Source organism: Aethalodelphis obliquidens, unplaced genomic scaffold, assembly GCF_003676395.1.
Source record: "Aethalodelphis obliquidens isolate GAN/ISIS:26980383/991018 unplaced genomic scaffold, ASM367639v1 scaffold7, whole genome shotgun sequence".
Taxonomy (NCBI): Eukaryota; Metazoa; Chordata; class Mammalia; order Artiodactyla; family Delphinidae; genus Aethalodelphis; species Aethalodelphis obliquidens.
This window is the reverse complement of record NW_020837951.1, coordinates 35,250,687-35,270,017: the sequence shown is the minus strand read 5'-3', so window position 1 is coordinate 35,270,017 and position 19,331 is coordinate 35,250,687. Positions and strand designations below refer to the sequence as shown.

The window sequence follows — 19,331 nt, the reverse complement described above, 5'->3', positions numbered from 1 at the left end:
CAATCCAGGTAAGTGAGTTTTCCTGTAATCATATGGACTTGAGACATACATGAGGGTCAGTATTTTCTGAGCATTTGTTTGCTTGCCTACTTGCTCTTATGTTTGAAGACAGGACAAAATAAGGAAGAAAATCGCTAGCCATTTCTGGACTGTTTTTCTTTTCTAACTCTATATCTTTTCCTCTCATGGAAAGTCACTTTTCTTTTTTCTTTTTAATTAATGTTTATTGGAGTATAGTTGATTTACAATGTTGTGTTAGTTTCTGCTGTATAGTGAAGTGAATCAGTTATATACATATATACATATATCCACTCTTTTTTAGATTCTTTTCCCATATAGGTCATTAAAGAGTATTGAGTAGAGTTCCCTGTGCTATACAGTAGGTCCTTATTATCTATTTTATATATAGTAGTGTGTATATGTCAATCCCAATCTCCCAGTTTATCCCCCCACCTTCCCTCTTGGTAACCATAAGTTTGTTTTCTATATCTGTGACTCTATTTCCGTTTTGTAAATAAGTTCATTTGTACCATTTTTTAGATTCCACATAGAAGTGATATCATATGATATTTGTCTTCTCTGTCTGACTTCACTCTGTATGATAATCTCTAGGTCCATCCATGTCACTGCAAGTGGCATTATTTCATTCTTTTTTATGGCTGAGTAATATTCCATTGTATATATGTACCACATCCTCTTTATCCATTCATCCGTCAATGGACATTTAGGTTGCTTCCATGTCCTGGCTATTGTAAATAGTGCTGCAGTGACTCCTTCTGAATTATGGTTTTCTCCAGATGTGTGCCTAGGAGTGGGATTGCTGGATCATACGATAGCTCTATTATTTTTAGTTTTTTAAGGAGCCTCCATACTGTTCTCCATAGTGGCTGTACCAATTTACATTCCCACCAACAGTGTAGGAGGGTTCCCTTTTCTTCACACCCTCTCCAGCATTTATTGTTTGTAGATTTTTTGATGATGGCCATCTGACTGGTGTGAGGTGATACTTCATTGTAGTTTTGATTTGCATTTTTCTGATAATAAATGATATTGAGCATCTTTTCATGTGCCTCTTGGCCATCTCTATGTCTTCTTTGGAGAAATGTCTATTTAGCTCTTCTGCCCATTTTTTGATTGGGTTGGGGTTTTTTTGATATTGAGCTGCATGAACTGTTTGTAAATTTTGGAGATTAATCCCTTGTCGGGCACTTCATTTGCAAATATTTTCTCCCATTCTGTAGGTTGTCTTTTCGTTTTGTTTATGGTTTCCTTTGGTGTGCAAGAGCTTTTAAGTTTAATTAGGTCCCATTTGTTTATTTTCATTACTCTAGGAGGTGGATCAAAAAAGATCTTGCTGTGATTTATGTCAGAGAGTATTCTGCCTATGTTTTCCTCTAAGAGTTTTATAGTATCTGGTCTTACATTTAGGTCTTTAATACATTTTGAGTGTATTTTTGTGTATGGTGTTAGAGAATGTTCTAATTTCATTCCTTTACATGTACCTGTCCAGTTTTCCCAGTGCCACTTATTGAAGACACTGTCTTTTCTCCATTGTATATCCTTGCCTCCTTTGTCATAGATTAGGTGCCCATAGGTGCATGGATTTATCTCTGGACTTTCTATTCTGTTCCATTGATCTATATTTCTGTTTTTGTGCCAGTACCATACCATTTTGATTACTGTAACTTTGTAGTATAGTCTGAAGTCAGGGTGCCTGATTCCGCCAGCTCCATTCTTCTTTCTTAAGATTGCTTTGGCTATTCAGGGTCTTTTGTGTTTCCATACAAATTGTAACATTTTTTGTTCTAATCCTGTGAAAAATGGTATTGGTAATTTGATAGGGATTGCATTGAATCTGTAGATTACTCTAGGTAGTATAGTCATTTTGACAATATTGATTCTTCCAATCCAAGAACATGGTATATCTCACCATCTCTTTGTGGCATCTCTTATTTCTTTCATCAGTATCTTATAGTTTTCTGAGTACCCATCTTTTGCCTCCTTAGGTAGGTTTATTCCTAGGTATTATATTCTTTTTGATGTGATAGTAAATATATCATAATTTAATACATTGTTTTAACCCTGGAAAGAATGATTCAGAGTATAATTTGTAACCTAACCACTTCTCCTCATTTCTACCACTATCACCCTGGCACAAGCTACGAGCATCTACTGCCTGGATTATTCTAATAGCTTCCTAAACCATTTCCCTGCCTCCTTGGCCCTTTATAGTCTGTTTTCAGCAGCTGACTGGGTAGTCCTTTTTAAACATAACCCAGATTACATCACTTCTCTGTCTAAAATCCTCAAATAAGACTTTGCATCTCCCTCAGAGTAAAAGCTAAAAGTCTTTACAGTCACCAACAAGGCCACATGTGGTCTGGCTTCTTGACAACATCTCCTGTATAGACATCCCTGTTGCCTACATCCCTGTTGCTTACTCCACCTGGTCTCCTTACTGCTGTTTGAAAGACCAAACATGATTTCCCTCTACCTGCTGTTCCCTCTGCTGGGAATACTCTGCCCCCAGTTATCCACAGTGACTCACTCCCTCATCTCTTTCATGTCTCTGTTCAAATGTCCCCTTCTTAGAGAGCCCTTCCCTAACCACCCTAGTTAAAACCTCCAGCATTCCTTGCCCTTCTTCCCTGCTTTTTCTCTATAACACTTATATCTTACATTCTATATATTTTTCTCTCCCCTCTAATTAGAATATAAGTTCCATGTCTGTTTTCAGACACATTCACTGCTGTATCTCCAGCTTCTAGAATAGTGCCTTACCCATGTAGGAGCTCAGTGGGCTCCTAAATATATATGTATAATGGGATTATTGAATAAGCAAATGTGAATGAATTAGAGACCATAGACTTCACTTACCTACTCATGCTCTAGTCAAATGGTTCTGAAGGTTGTCCAATCCTGCACTTAAATGTATAGGCTTGGACATTCTCAGCTTGACTCATTAAGAGGTAAACATCTATGAATAATGTTTCAAATCAAGTTTCAACAGGCTTTCTAAAAGGTATAATATCTACAATATGTGTAAAATAAAATGAAGTTTCTAAGGCAAAAGAAATCCTTTTTCTATATTTCCCTTTCACTATCTTTAGTAATCCTAGTGTTTTAAAAAACATTTGCAACAACAACAACAAAAAACATTTGCATTGCTCTCAAATGATTTTCTTCAGTGTCTCCTTTTTAAACCAATATTACAGGTATTGATGCAGTCCTGTGTTTTTGGTCTGTCAGCCCTCAGCTTTCATATGGAAAAATCTCATCTATCATTTTGTGATGGAATATACTGTATCTTCTTCATTGGCTTGAAAGGACAAATTCGAGAAAAGAAAATATAAAACTCAGATTATGATAACCTTTTATAATTCAAAGAATCATAGGCAAACATTTTCCTGCTGAACTTGATTGAAGTAAGGACAAACCACTGACTTACATTAGATTTCCTTAAGAAAATGAAAATGCCTAAATAAGAGTAGATGAGTAAAAAATAAGTGTAGTAAATGTGCCCTCTCCCCCCAAAAAAAAACTTTAAAAAGTTTTTCAAGGTACCACAAAATAATTTTGATAAAAGCACAATGCTGAAGAAGGAAGGGAATAATTTTGAAAAAAAGATTATCTCTGAAAAAACTAAAATATCAGAGGTATATCATTATAATAGATTGATATGAATACTTAGTTTAAAATGTAGTTCTGCTGACACCTGAGCATTGAACCGACTTTTGAGAATAAAGAAAATCAGGTTAGATATACTTTGTTACTCTTATTTTTCACGATATTTCATTATTTAAAACATAATGTTGAAGGAAGAGGTCATGGCTGGGATGGATTGATTTGCTTAATAGAAAAATAATTGTTGAATAGGCTTATAAGATACTTATTTACCTGGGAGACCAGAATACGCCCCCAAGGAAGTTAAGTGTAGACTTCTATGTTAGAGGTCTCATTCTCTTGATGGGTCTTTGCAGAATTCATGATGTTAGTGAAAATTCATATGTGTTCATTGTTCAGAGAGTAAATCCCAGAATTAGTCATTAATAATATATTGGAACTGTTCCCAAACTACCTAAGAAATGAATATCTGAAACTTTTCGTGGTTAAAAATATGTTTAACCTTATGGAAATAACCTTAGCAGGGAAAAAGTTCTACATTTTTAACTGACGGTATGTAATTTAGTACAAAGCGTGAAGAAGAGACCAGTCTTTACTTTGAAATTCAACTGAATGGTATCCTTTCTAGTCATCTCTGACTAACCTGATGAATTCCACCAGCCTCCCCAAGTTTCCCTATAGCACATGCCTCATGGCCTAGTATTAGTCACTTTCAGTAGAACTAGCAGATGGAGAGCAGGTTTACATTTTCTTTATAGAAGCTTTAAGAATAAGTTTGTAGAGGATAGAGATGGTTCCGTTTCTAGACCCCTAACTTACATCAAAAGAGGAGAAAGATTGTCCCTGAACAGTCTATAAAACAAGCAGCTCTAAAAATGAAAGGATAAATAAACTTTAGTATTTTATTGAGAATTTTATTTGGCTTAGGAATGAACCTAATCTTCAGTGCAGTCACATTGGGAAGACATGAGTTTTTGATAAATAGAGCAGCGGGCCACTGGGAATTTTGTTAAATTTCTGACTCATTCTATCATTATACTCCTCACCTTGGACTTAAATTTAACTTTTAAATCCAATAATAAGGACAAATTCTGAGACATAGTTATCTAAGTTATGAATTTGGAGAGTGAAATTAAGGAAGTCAGATCCTCATTAACACCTGGAAGGCTAAAAGTTTTGTTTACTAAGCATTACAGGCTAAGGTCAACTCCCATACATAAATATAAATATATATATAATATATATATAAACAAATAAATAATATATATTTTTTAAAATTCCATACAGCTTTTTGATTGGGTTCTGATCATCTCCCTCAAATAGTACATAATGAAGGAAAATACAGCAACTGGAAAAGATTTTCAACCTCTAAAAGTATTCAAAGTCTTAATTATGGACATCTATCTTTCTTAGCTTACTCATCGTTAAAAAGATAGCACTCTTTTGATCCATGAACATGGATGTGTACATTTGTTTGTGTCTTCTTATTTCTTTCAGCAAAGTCTTATCGTTTTCATTGTACAGATTTTTCACTTCCTTGGCTAAATTTATCCCTAAGTATTTTGTTGTTTTTGATGCTATTATGAATGGGATAGTTTTCTTTGTTTCTTGTTTTGATGCTTCATCATTAGTGTAAAGGAATGCTACTGTTTTATGTAAGTTGATTTTGTAACCTGCCACTTTACTGAAATCATTGATTAGTTCCAAGAGTTTTTGATTAACTGTTTGGGATTTTCTTTATATAAGATCATATTGTCAGCAAATAGTGACAGTTTTACTTCTTTCTTCCCAATTTGGATGCCTTTTATTTCTCTCTTGCCTAATTGCCCTAGGTAGGACTTCCAGTACAGTCAGCCCTCTGTATCCACGGGTTTCACATCCTTGGATACAAAGGGCCAGCTGTATGCATTGAACTATACCATTTTATACAAGGGACTTGAGCATCCAAGGATGCCAAGGATTTTAGCACCCGCAGGAGCTACTGGAACCAATCCCCCACAGATACCAAGGGACAACTATTACAGTGAATAGGAGTGGTGAGAGTGGGCAACTTTGTCTTGTAGCTGATCTCAGAAGAAACCCTTTCAGTTTTTCTTCATTGATTATAATGTTAGCAGTGGGTTTATTGTATATAGCCTTTATTATGTTGAGGTATGTAATGAATTACACTTATTAATTTGCGTATGTTGAAACATTCTTGCGTCCACGTATAAATCACACATGGCCATGGTGTACAGTCCTTTTAATTGTTCTTTTTTAAAATTTATTTATTTATTTTGGGCTGCATTGGGTCTTTGTTTCTGCATGTGGGCTTTTCTCTAGTTGCAGTGCGCGGGCTTCTCATTGTGGTGGCTTCTTTTGTTGCAGAGCACGGGCTCTAGGCACGCGGGCTTCGGTAGTTGTGGCTCGTGGACTCTAGAGCGCAGGCTCAGTAGTTGTGGCTCGTGGGCTCTAGAGCGCAGGCTCAGTAGTTGTGGCGCATGGGCTTAGTTGCTCTGCAGCATGTGGGATCTTCCTGGACCAGGGCTCGAACCTGTGTCCCCTGCATTGGCAGACGGATTCTTAACCACTGCGCCACCAGGGAAATCCTGGTTTGCTAATATTTTAAGATAACACCTCACAACTGTTAGACTGGCTATCAAGAAGACAAGTGCTTGTGAGGATGTGGTGAAAAGGGAACCCCTTACACACTGTTGGTGGGAATGTAAATTAGTCCAACCACTATGGAAAACAATACAGAAATTCCTCGAAAAATTCAAAATAGATCTACCATATGATCCAGCAGTTCCCACTTCTGAGTATATACCCAAAAGAAATGAAATCAGGGTTTTGAAAAGATAGCACACCCATGTTTATTGCAGAACTATTCACAATAGCCAAGATATGGAAGCAACTCAAATGCTCATCAGTGGATGAATAGATAAAAAAGATGTAATATATATATCCAATGGGATATTATTCAGCCATGAGAAAGAAGGATATCCTGCCATTTGTGACAACGTGGATGTACCTTGAGCACATTATGCTAAGCAAGACAAGTCAGACAAAGATAAGTACTGTATGATATCACTTAAATGTGGAATCTAAAAAAAAAAAAACTTAAACCTGTAAAAAAAAAACCCAGTAAAATGGGTTGAGGGGATAATATTGATGGTGTTTGAGGGTACAAACTTGTAACTAGCAGTAAGTAAAGCACAATATAATGAATATAGTCTATAATACTATACTATAATGATGTAATATGATAAATATTGCTTCCTTGACAATCATATTACCGTATATAAATCTATCAAAGTAACACAGCCCAGCCATACACCTTAAATTTACAAATTGTAACATGTAAATTGCCTTACCTGGTTTAGGGATGCTTATACAGAACTCTTGGTACATTTATAAAAATCTGGGACAAAATGAATGGTCTTTTAATGGAGTAGATGATTTTCAGTGTAATAAAACATCCCTACTTTGCAGATCCCTCTATAATTATAATTCCTTCCCTGTTCCTCACAAACAAGCCAGACCTCTGATCGAGAAAACTAAAACTTGATCACATCTAAACTTTTCCATGAATAAGTTGATCAGAGACCTGTGCAGTCCTTGGCAGATACCACCTCAGTTCCCAATACTGGCGACATTCACATAAGCCTCCTTTATTTCCTTTGTTTTTCATTTTCTTTTCTTCTTTTTTTTTTTTTAATGAAGCAATAAAAAATAGTTACAGGCATATGTGAAGAAATGGTAGAGTAAAAATGGAATCAGAGATAACCCTAAATGAGATAAACTCACTACAGGAAATAGGAAACTGAGAAAATCCTAATTCATTCTTCACAGTGTGGATAGAGAAGATAGAGAAGCAATCCAAAGCAAAATGATCAAAGGAAATCCTGATCAAAAGAGCACACACTCAGTATGAGGGAGAAAAAAGGCCTACATCTAGACATATCCTAGTGAAATTTCTGGATATCAAACAAACAAAAATGATGCAAACAAAAAATCATGCAAACAAAAATATACATTACACATACACATACACACAATCAAATTTTCCTCAAACTTCTCCTGTGCAATACTAAATTCCAGAAGGCAGTGGAGAAATCTCTAGAGGCTAGAGCATTCAAAGAAAAATAGATGACACAGCCAAGCTGTTGTGCATTTATAAATTTATTGGAAAAGTCAGAGAATAAAATTAGCAGCAATGAACAGTGAAATCAGGAAAGCATACAGTACATGTCTGAATACTTCCTCTTAATCTGCTTTTAAACTTAATACTAATTTTAGAAAAAAATTCTTTAAAAAATTTAAAATCTATAATAATGTGGATCATAGATAATTCCAATAAAATAAAAGTTTGTTTCAACTAAAAAAAGAAAAAATAGGCCATGTAACTTTTAGGTTGCTAATTTAAAATAAGGCAAAGGATGGGCTTCCCTGGTGGCGCAGTGGTTGAGAGTCTGCCTGCCAATGCAGGGGAAGCGGGTTCGTGCCCCGGTCCGGGAAGATCCCACATGCCGCGGAGCGGCTGGGCCCGTGAGCCATGGCCGCTGAGCCTGCTCGTCCGGAGCCTGTGCTTCGCAACGGGAGAGGCCAGAACAGTGAGAGGCCCGCGTACTGCAAAAAATAAATAAATAAAATAAAATGAGGCAAAGGAAACTTAATATAGCAAACAATAGGGGAAATTGGAAACAATAAGAATATAAAAAACAGAAAGGATGAGAACAAAATTAGGACCAAATATATCAGTTATCACAATAAATAAATATTAAATGCTCCTACTAGAAAACAAAGACACCAGTATCAGAAACCATAAAAGAAATAGAGGTAGATTTAAGAGAATAGATTTAACTTTTTTAAAAAGAAGTTTATCCAAAGAGACCTTTAATGAAGTTAAATGACAAACCACAGCTTGAAAAAGATTTTTATAAAATATGTCATGGGATAATTACCTATAATATATAAAATGCTCTTACAAATTAGTAAGAAGAAAAAAATGTCTCAATAATAATGATATTCAGTGTTAGGTTGTGCTGGGAAAGTACATTTGAATAACCTTTCTGGAGTTTAAGTGATAGATGTTTGCAAAGATACAGCTACAAGAATGTTCACCTCAGAGTTGTTTATAATAATGAAAATTAGAAGCAACTCAAATATTTAACTTCAGGGCCAACTTAAGTGACTTAACAGTATGTCCCATATAATGGAATAACCTTAGGCATTTAAAATATGATGTGGAAATGAGTATTGAAATATAAAGAAGTTACTAGTATGTTAAATGAAATGTGTAAATTTCAAAAGTTATGAAATATCCAATTTCTGTATAAATATACATATTTATATGTGTATATAGATTTGCATAGAAAAAGTTTGGAATGAAGTATTCCAAACTGCTTACTATAGTTATATCAAGAATTATAAAGGTTTTTAAAATTTCTGTTGGTCTTTATTTTCTGTTTTTGTAATGAACATATACTCATTTTATAACTTTTTACCTTGAAATTTAATGTACATTATTCTGTTGCTGCTTATAAACATTTTAGGAATAGTGTGGTATGCAATCTAAACCTATATTCATTCTTTTTTTTTCTTTAATAATAAATTGACTCTTTTTTCTTTTGATGTTCAATTTATGAATATGTATAGATTTATGTAAACACCATCACAACCAGGATACAGAAGAGTTTTACCACCCTGAAAAACTCCCTCATGCTTTATAGTCACTCTCCCCTCATCCTTAACTTCTAGCAACCGTTAATCTGTTCTCTATTACTATAGTTTTGTCCTTTCAAGAATGCCATGTAAATGGAATCATACCGTTGTAAACTTTTGAGACCAGCTTCTTTCACGTAATATTTTGAAGACTCATATGGGTTGTTGTATGTATCAGTAGTTTGTTCCTTTGTAGTATTCCATTTTATGGATGTACTACAGTTTGTTTATCCATTGAGGCACATTTGGGTTATGTATAGCTTTTGACTATTACAAATAAAGCTGCTATGAATATTTGTATACAGTCTTTGTGTGAACATAGTTTTCATTCCTCTGGAGTAAATTTCCAGGTGGAGATTACAGATCCTATGATAACTGTATGTTTAACTTTATAAGAAACAGCCATATTGTTCTCCAGAGTATGCGTACCATTTTGCATTCCCACCAGCAAAATGAGACTCTCAGGAAGATGAGAGTTCTAACTGCTCTGTATCCTCACCAGCATTTGTTATTGTCAGCATTTTTTATTTTGCCCATTCTAATGGTTGTGTAGTACCTATCTCTTTGTGATTTTAGTTTGCATTTGCCTAATGGCTAACAATATTGAATATCCTTTTATATGTTTATTTGCCATCCTTATATCCTCTTTGGTAAATTGTCCAGATACTTTCCTAACTTTTAATTAGAGTGTCTATTTCTGATTGTTGGGTTTTGAGAGGGTTTTTTTCAATATTTAGGATATGTCTTTCATTGGATATGTGATTTCCATAAATTTTCTCCCAGTCTATTACTTGTCTTTTTATTATTCTCTTGACAGTTTGTTTTGTTTGTTTGTTTGTTTGTTTGGCAGAGCAGAAGTTTTAAAATTTGGTGAAATCCAATATATCAGTTTTTTCTTATATGGATCAGGCTTTTGGGGCCGTTTCCAAGAACTTGTTACCCAACTGCAATTAGCAAAGATTTTCTCCTGTGTATTCTTTCAAACAGTTCCATATTTTATATTCAGATCTGTGATCCATTTTGAGTTCATGTTTGCATAAAGTATGAGGTTTAGATCAAGGTTTATTTTTTTACTGTTGGGTGATCAATTGTTTGCTATTTGTTGAAAAGACTGTTCTTTCTCCATTGAATTGCTTTTGTATCTTTTTCAAAGATTAAATGACCACATTTGTGTGAATTGATTTCTGGACTCTCTGTTCTGTTGCACTGATTTAGGTACCTGTCCCATCACCAATACCATACTCTCTTGATTTCTGTAGCTTTATAGTAAGTGTTAAAATCGGGTAGTTTGATTTCTTAAACTTCGCTCATCTTTTATGAAATTACTGTAGCTATTCTTGTTCTTTTCCCTTTCCATTTAAGTTTTACAATGAGTTGTCTATACCTACAAAAAATCTTGATGGGACTTGGATTGATATTGTGTTCAGTCTGTGTAGATCACTGTGAGGAGAATTGACTCCACTATTTTGAGTCTTCCAATCCATGAACATAGTATATCTCTCCATTTATTTAGATCTGTAGTTTCTCTTGTCAGAGTTTTGTAGTTTTCAGTATATACAAATCCCCTCATATTTAGGTTTATACCTAAGTATTTCATTTTCTTGTAAATGGTATTGTTTCTTAAATTTTGGTTTCAATTTTTTATTGCTTGTATATAGAAAAAAGTTTGGAGTGAAATATTCTGAAATGTTTGCAATTATCTCAGATGGTAATTATCTCAGGTGGCTTTTGTATTTTCTATTCTTATAATGAATATGCATTACTTTAATAATATTTAATGTTATTTTATTATTTTTTAAAAAAAGCTTCTGGGGGTAAAATTAGTACAGTCTCAGCACAACTTTGGACCTAAAGGTGATTACTCATATACCTGACATATCCTGGATGCTATAAGATTCTTGGGAGAAGATGAAAAGAAAATTTTCCCAGGAGAATTCTGTGAGAATCAGAGAACTAGAACTGAACGACAGGGCATGATTATAAATAAAAGGAGTAGAATGTAGTTGGCTAAGATGAATTAGGATTATTTTCAGTGATTTGAACCAGTTTGCTCTTCTATGTATCTGTTGTTTGTGATGGACTTTGTATAATTGGTTTATAAAGAAAGTCTAAATTTTCATTTTAAAATTATTTTACCTTTAGTTTATCACTTACTAATCTGGTTTAAAACTTCTGGTGCCTGCTAGTGAGCTTAAGGAAACAGGGTGGTATAGCACCTTTGAGAACTAGTTTACAGTTACTCAGAACATAAGTACCAATACCAAAGGGGTAATGAAATCAGCTCCTAGCAGTTATAATTAAAGGGTGTCATCAGCATAGAGTTTTAATTGTTTTTCAGGGGATGTTTTGTTTGCTTGTTTAAAAATGGGAGATCTGAGTGTGCTGAAAGTTATAGAAAGAGGGAGTTAAGATGCCAGAGAGCCGGAAATAAGACTTCTCTCTTGACCTGTGTACATGGATTATATACTCACTACTAAAGTGGCCAGATAGGTTATCAAAATTATAGGGATCTATCCCTCCAAAGTTTCTCCTTTCTGCTATGCACTTTCCCAGCCTTCAGGTGATAAATCTCTGGTTCTATAAGAAAGAAAGGCAAGAGGGAAAGGCTAGTAAGGAAGCTGGGATTGTTATTATTGTTTAAACATTGTTGAAAAAAAGAATCAAGTAAGCTTGAGTAAACTGAAGAAGGGTATATCAACTTTGAGAATGATGTGGAGTACTTTTGGTTTTTACCAGTGATCAAAATATTTTAAGATTTTTTTAAGTCCAAAGCTTAACTATAAAATACAAGATCAGATTTATCTGATCAAATATTCTTTTTTATATATTTTCAAACAACTAAAAACATTACTGAGGTGACCTCAGTTGAATATAAATAAAAATAGGTACTTGCCCATAGTAGATGTTCATTAATGTTTCTGGATTCTTTTTTTTTTTTTTTCCTACGAGGAAGGTTGCCACAAGCAGCTAAATCCTAACAAAATCTACATTTTTGATTTGTCCTTTGGGATTTTTTTCCCCTGTCTTTATCAACAGCTCACTTAAACTGAGTTTCTGCTTTCTCTTAGGTTTGGCCACATCCAAGAGTTGACCATTACACAATAGATTTCACTTATTTCAGCTACCTAATTGATGCTGATTTCCTCATGATCGCTTCTTGCATCAAAAGTATGGAGAGTGCCAAATTGACGTCATCATTGCAATAACTAATACAATAGAGTGCTTGCTATGTGTCAGGCATTGTTCTAAGGACTTTATACTTATCAACTCTTTAACCATTAAAACAGCCCTTTGAAGAAGTACTGATGTCCCCATTTTATCAATGAGGAAACTGAGACATAGAGATGTAACTTGCCCAAGATAGTAAATAATAGAGCCAGGATTTGAATTCTCCCATTTGGCTATAGAGTCACTGATACTAGCCACTACATTATCATGGTTCATTTTACTGGCTCTCATACTGTTTACTTTTAGCTAAAAACCAGCAAGTATATATTACAAATGTTATCAACTATTTGTAAAATTAAGTCATGTTAGTAGTCTAGAATCGTAATCAAGAAGTCTCTGGGGCTTTCCTGGTGGCGCAGTGGTTGAGAGTCCGCCTGCCGATGCAAGGGACACGGGTTCGTGCCCCGGTCCGGGAAGATCCCACATGACGCGGAGCGGCTAGGTCCGTGAGCCATGGCCGCTGAGACTGCGCGTCCGGAGCCTGTGCTCTGCAACGGGAGAGGCCACAACAGTGAAAGGCCCGCGTACCGCAAAAAAAAAAAAAAAAGAAGTCTCTAGAAAGATTTGTGGTTCTCTGAGGTGAAATTTTTTTTAATGGAAATACAGTTGGCTTAAGGTAACCCAGTGTAATATATGTATGATTTATTTTATATTATATTTTGATATAATTTCCTATAAAATATAAACTGTTGTATTTTTAAATAAAGCTGAAATGTAATCTACTACTGACAAACTCTATACCCTCATAACTGCACTTAAGTTAGGAGGAGAATATCAAAGAGAAATATCTTTGAGCAAAAAATTAGGCTTGTCAGTTTCCCTGATTACAGAGGATTAAGAGTATAGGGATTGATAAAAATTTGACCCTGTATGGGAAGATGATTTTATGAAGTCTGGTTCATTTTGGAGGCAGCTTAAGAGATAGAGACCAATGCATGGCTTTCCATACTGATTGGTAAGTTAAAAAAAAAAAAATTATATATACTCTGTATACACTGCTACATATATCTGATGTACGGTTATGGCTCCTCTTTACCATGAATGACAAATTTTTATACAATAGAAATATAAAACACTATTAAAATAATAATTTATCTTGAATTTTAATTGTCTATTTCTGTGATTTCAGACCTTGTAGCAATCTTTATGGAATTTTGATTGAAGGCTAATGCCCAAGATATTCTCTTCAAAATATTCCATATGGAAGACATTTTATTTCACATGTATTCAGAGTGCATATACAACAGGATATATAAATATTTTGTGTTTCTGAGAAATAGTATATATACACAATGACTACCAAAGTATGCGGAAATCAGATGACTTGATAGCTATAATTATATGAAAAGCCTGCTGACAGAGCTCCAGAGTAGAGGCTTTTTTTTTTTTTTTAATGCAGGCACCTAAAATTACATTAATGTGCCTGTGGGAAAGTTAAGATAGTGGTTGAGTTCAGAGGCTGGAGTGCTTTTCTTCCCGTATCTTTTCATTCAACAAATTTTAAACTAAATTATTCTCTTTATTCTCTTTTTATTTATGTTATTCACCATCAATGAATATTGCTTGTTTTATTAAATCTTTTGTTTTGCTGCAGTGACTTGAGGAGGCCAGCTCCTAACAACAGAGGCTTTGACAAAGCACCAGAGGATTCTGTTAAAAAGTTGTGTTTCGTAATTGTAGTTGTCGTGTCAGAGCCTAACTGACTTGGAGCTGAAGGATTTTTGTGAGATGAGTAGCTTTGCCAGCAGGGACCCAAGTCTCCTGGGCTGGCCGCGCTCTCATTAAGATTTGCCGCTAGCAGTGGCGGTGTTCAGCATGTATGTGACGTGCATTCTGTTATTGTATGCTTGGCTTGTCAGCCTGCAGCTTTCTGACACTCACTTATGTCACTCTTTATTCAGAGAGGAAGAAGCTTTTGATAATTTGACAAGACAAGCTCTTAAACGATCTAGGTCATGGCCTTCACTGTCTGTGATTGTGAACATATTTCCTGAAAGCCCTGTCACTCATCACAGCTACATTTTCTCCCGGGGAGCCACAGGCCTGTCCTGGTCTCTTGTCAGCTCATACATTTTGGTTATTCATATACCAAATACAGTACTGGGGTTTTTTTCTTCCCTTTTGCAAATGCTAGCATGTTAGTAAGGCTAATCCTTTCTCCTGTGCTGTGTTCCCAGCAGGGCTGCGTTCAAGGGCTCTCTAGTACAAGGCAGACAACTGGCCAAGGGGAGCTGAGGAGGAGGAAAGGCCGCTTAGTGCTGTTTTTGTGTTTGTTCATTGTTGTGGAAATATGAGAACTGGTGGCAAGGGCCCTGTCTATTGAGCACTTGAGTCTTGGTCTGCTGTCAGGGGCTGTTTAAGATTGAGTGTTTTATTTTCTTTGATGTTCACATTTGAGAATAGGGAAGTGGGAATTAAACAACAGATGCACTAAGCCGTTGTTCTCATAAAACAATAATTATCACCTGATAAAATTCAGTATGGGTCGAAATGCACAATATAAACTCAATTCATTTGGTATGGCAAACGGTATTGATTCATCTTTGAATTTTGTGAATAATAACACTCAGTTATTCACGTATGGTTTATTATACAAAATACAATAGAGGGGAAAACTAGTTGGGCAAAAGTTGGCAAACAGTGTAGCACATTGCTAAAACAGATGTACAAGTACACTTTGTGTGTTTTCAGTTGTGGGGCTTGAGGAGGCTCTTTGGGTTGCCATCCATCTAAGTGCCAGTAAGGTGAGATCACCAGGACAACCAACAAATACAACTGTATTTTAATAGTTTGTTACATTTTCATCTTAGATAAGTTCCACGGCAGACCAGTTATTCATTTTATTTATTTATTTTTTTCTGGACTTTCCAGTTTCTTCCATTAGTCTTTGTATCTCTACACTTCATTCATTTTAAATATTTTTTAAAAAATTTTAAATGCTCCAGTTGTAATAGTAATCCTCTTGCTATAGAATTTACTTCATTCTATCTAAATTTTCCATGCCTATATATAAATATACATACCATGACATTATTTGACAAAAAGAAAAATATGTGCAACAGCTAAGGAATGGTTAAAAGAAATAGAAGCCATAGCAAGCAAAAAAATTTACTTTAAAAGTTCATTAATGATACATAGTTATACATCATATATCTAAAATTAAAGATATACACTTTATAATGGCACCCATTTTTAAGTGAAATATTTCTTTTATTTCTTTTTAACTTACATGGAAATATATAGAAAATGATAAAATGAAACTATTTATGGTAATGTTGAATAAAAGTACTTATGAGGTAGTCAAAATAGTATTTTTAAAATTGTAACAGTATTGTCTAATAAAAGAAAAGAAGTTTCATGTCTTCCAGTACTAATTTTCTATATCAGGCATCATCTTCATATACAGAGCAATCAGATGATTGTTCAAAAACCAAGTAATTCTTTCTTTTATTACTAAATTGCTGCAACACAAGAAAAGGTCACATGGTAGAGTGGCATTCTGCCAGTGTATGACAACTCAGTGATTGTGATTTTTCAACCGTATTATTCTGAGGACACTGTGGTAATCAAGAACTATCCATAACTAATGTATAAATAACTGCTTGCTTATCTCTACAGTAATCCAACTCAAATTATATATACACAGCAAAAGCTTATGATAGAAGGTAGGAATGAATATTTAAGGGTATATTGTACATTAGATCTATGTGTGTAAATGTGTTTATAAAAAATATGTGTGTGTACATACATAACACACACATTTGTAAGAACTTTTGTGTCCTACAAGTTTGTGTCTATTATTTGGTACCTAACATGATCTTTGCTTCTGAAGCTACTTTTTACTTTCTAATAATAGTTTCCTTTTGATCAGTGTTGTTCATCCAGAAATTACTGTCTATAAGTGTCTTTCTTTTAGTCAGACACCTTAGTTTACATGAATGTGACATTTATATTGGAAAGCTGACCACTAAATTGTCTAATTTACACACCTTTCTTTAGAAAATTACATTGGATGGTTAAGCTTAAGATGCATAATGGATAAAATTTTCAGCATGGTTGGAACATATCTACTTTTTTTTGATCTAATCACTAATGATGGTATAATCAGTAGAGATTTTGCCATTCAAAAGTTATTTTCTGAATTATTGCCATACCCATAATATTTTTAGATTGTGTGAATCATCTTTGTTACTTTTATCCCTACCCTGAAAAATAAATGAAAGAGGAATGATAGATCAGGTAAAGAATTGTTTCAAAGTATATGTCAAAGATTATAAAGGTTTAAAAAAGATTTAACTCATTCTAATTTTAGGTATGCATATGTGTATGTATATGCATATGTGTATATACACATTTTTAAACAAAAGCTATAAATTCACATTCACTTTAAGGATTGCCATTTACTTAGCTTGGTGGTTTAATTTATTAAAATCATTGCTATAATATAGTTATTAAAAATATTTTCTGTCTTCAACAGTTCTTTTTCTGAGAAGATAGTAAACTGATCAACAATTCATAAAGAGCTCAGTTAGAAGTGTCTCTTAACAGAGTCGTAATTTAAGCATACGGAAAGATTTATATGTGTATCCATAAGGAAATATCTCCTAACTGGTTTTTGTTGTTGTTGCTGCTGTTGCTTTTGTTTTGTTTTGTTGTTACCTATTCTGGTTTCGGTAAATCCATCTTTTATCAAAGTATTGAGGTTTTATTGGGTTTTTAAAGTTATATCTCTATAAATGTAAAGATGGAGAAGACAACTTTTAAGGGAAAAGGCATGGACTTCAGATTCTTGAGGTTGTTTTTTGTTTTGCTTTTTTAATACTCTTGTTATCTATGTCATAGAGTATTGAAAGTTAGTAGCAAGTGATTAGGTAAAACATCAGAAATATATAACTACTGCGAAGGCTTCTTAAAAGCAATTGCTATTAAATTGTTTTCTGTCATACTACCAAGGTTCAAAATGTTCTTTTAGAAGGTGTACTTGGTGAGTCTTACTGATTTTGACCACTGCTGTTCATTTATCAGTTTAACCGAGTTATGGCTCTTAATCACATCTTAGTACCCAAAACTTCTAACCTGAAAAGAAAAAAAAGAGAGAAAACTTTGTAACTGGCTTTCTGACAATGGCAGGGAGTGTGTTAAACCAGTGTAAAATTCAATTAAACTGTCTAGCCAGGTTTTTGAAGCTGAAATGCAGACCCTTTCTGTTAAGCTTCTTATTTTCCTGTGACCGACACCAGTGGATGCTGGGTTATGCCAAAACCAACAGGCTGTAAAGTACCTTGTTTCATGCTCCCAGCTGATCAATATTTTTATTTTCCAGGCTTGCCCAGAAATCTGGAGGCAGTATCACCTAACGGTAAGTAGAAACACCGTTTTTATTTTCCCCAAGACCCAGCCTATTTACCCTGCTCTGAACTGCTGACCATAAAATATAGACAAGCATCTTCTACCGGAAGATAATAAACATCTGAAGAGTTTTTGCACTGAGAAAGCAATAATACACTTTTTCTCTTCTCCCCTGCCCACTCCTCTATCCTTTATCTTCCTGCTCTTAAAAGATTTTGATTGTCTTTTATTACTCACATCATTTAACGATTACATCATGGTATTTCTCAGTCTTCCTAGACCACATTCATTAAATTAAAGGGGAGAAGTATGCTAGAAGCAAAAAAATAGTAGTAATCCAACATCTTTAAAATGTTGTATCTACAGTCCACAAGCATACAGTCCACACTATCTTCCATTATCATTTTTCTGGCTTTACTGAAATGTTTACACATATTTTTCAGTGAAGCTAGAAAAAACTTAGTGCATCTTTCATATAGAACAATTCAACTGTCATATCCTTAAGCTTCTCTTGACATTCAAAGTGTATAAATATCTGCTTAATACCATTTAAGTTATTTAATTCTATGGTTTCCTCTTAGTGTGATTTTAGGCTAAGTAGGAGCAAAAACAATAGTTTGCTGTGGAATCAATTGGTTAATGCTCAATATTATGAAGTCAGTTTATTTTTATTATTTAGCTTAAATAATTTCAATAATTCACCATAGCCCTACTTGTCATTTCTTTTAATGTATTAATATGTTGTGCTGAGCAAGAGACAACATTAAAAATTACTCTTGTAATTATACAGCTATGCAGTATATTTTAAAGCAGTTCTTTAAAGTTTAACTTATTAAAAAGTTTTGTTTATAGGAAGACGTAGTAAAAATAGAAAGGGCAGAGTTTCTACAAAACACGTCTTCTTACTGCTCTCCTCTTATGGAGTAAAAATAAACCAATAAGTAGACTCAGTTGTGCCTATCACAAGCCCAAGAAGTACACCAAGTGGTTTGTTTTCACATTGTTATCACTGTTTAATTTGTTTAAAGATTCTCAGTAGAAAGCTGTAATTCCTTAACTATCCTCAATCCCAAATTGGGTTTTGTTAAAAATCTTTAGTGTTATCCCCTACTCCAAAAAAAAATTTAAATAAATACATGCACATGCGAGCGCGCACATACACACACACGTTACACATATATGTTACAGGTGTAACTCATGAATATGTTTGTGTTAGGGTAGCAATTTTTTTTTATCCTAACAGGCTATGGTGAAATTCTTAGCCTAAATTTAATTGGAATCCAATCATGTATTACACTTTTCAAGATCACAGTCACTCTTTGTAACTGTATAGCAAGTTTTTCATCAACATTTTTTTTAAGTAATAGCCTAATGGATTTGACATTGCATTAATTTTCCTTTCTCCCCTAAGTTAGAAAATTCCAAAC

General features: G+C 34.2%; 1 protein-coding gene across 6 annotated transcripts in view; it reads left to right on the top strand.

The window, feature by feature from the left end:
- Positions 1–19,331, top strand: part of ZCCHC7 (zinc finger CCHC-type containing 7) — a 266,507-nt gene that overhangs the window by 190,442 nt on the left and 56,734 nt on the right. For all 6 annotated transcript variants that reach the window (XM_027105491.1, XM_027105490.1, XM_027105487.1 and 3 more), the window contains one exon: positions 17,879–17,914. In XM_027105491.1, the coding sequence (XP_026961292.1) occupies positions 17,879–17,914 (36 nt within the window). The remainder of the gene's footprint in view (positions 1–17,878; positions 17,915–19,331) is intronic.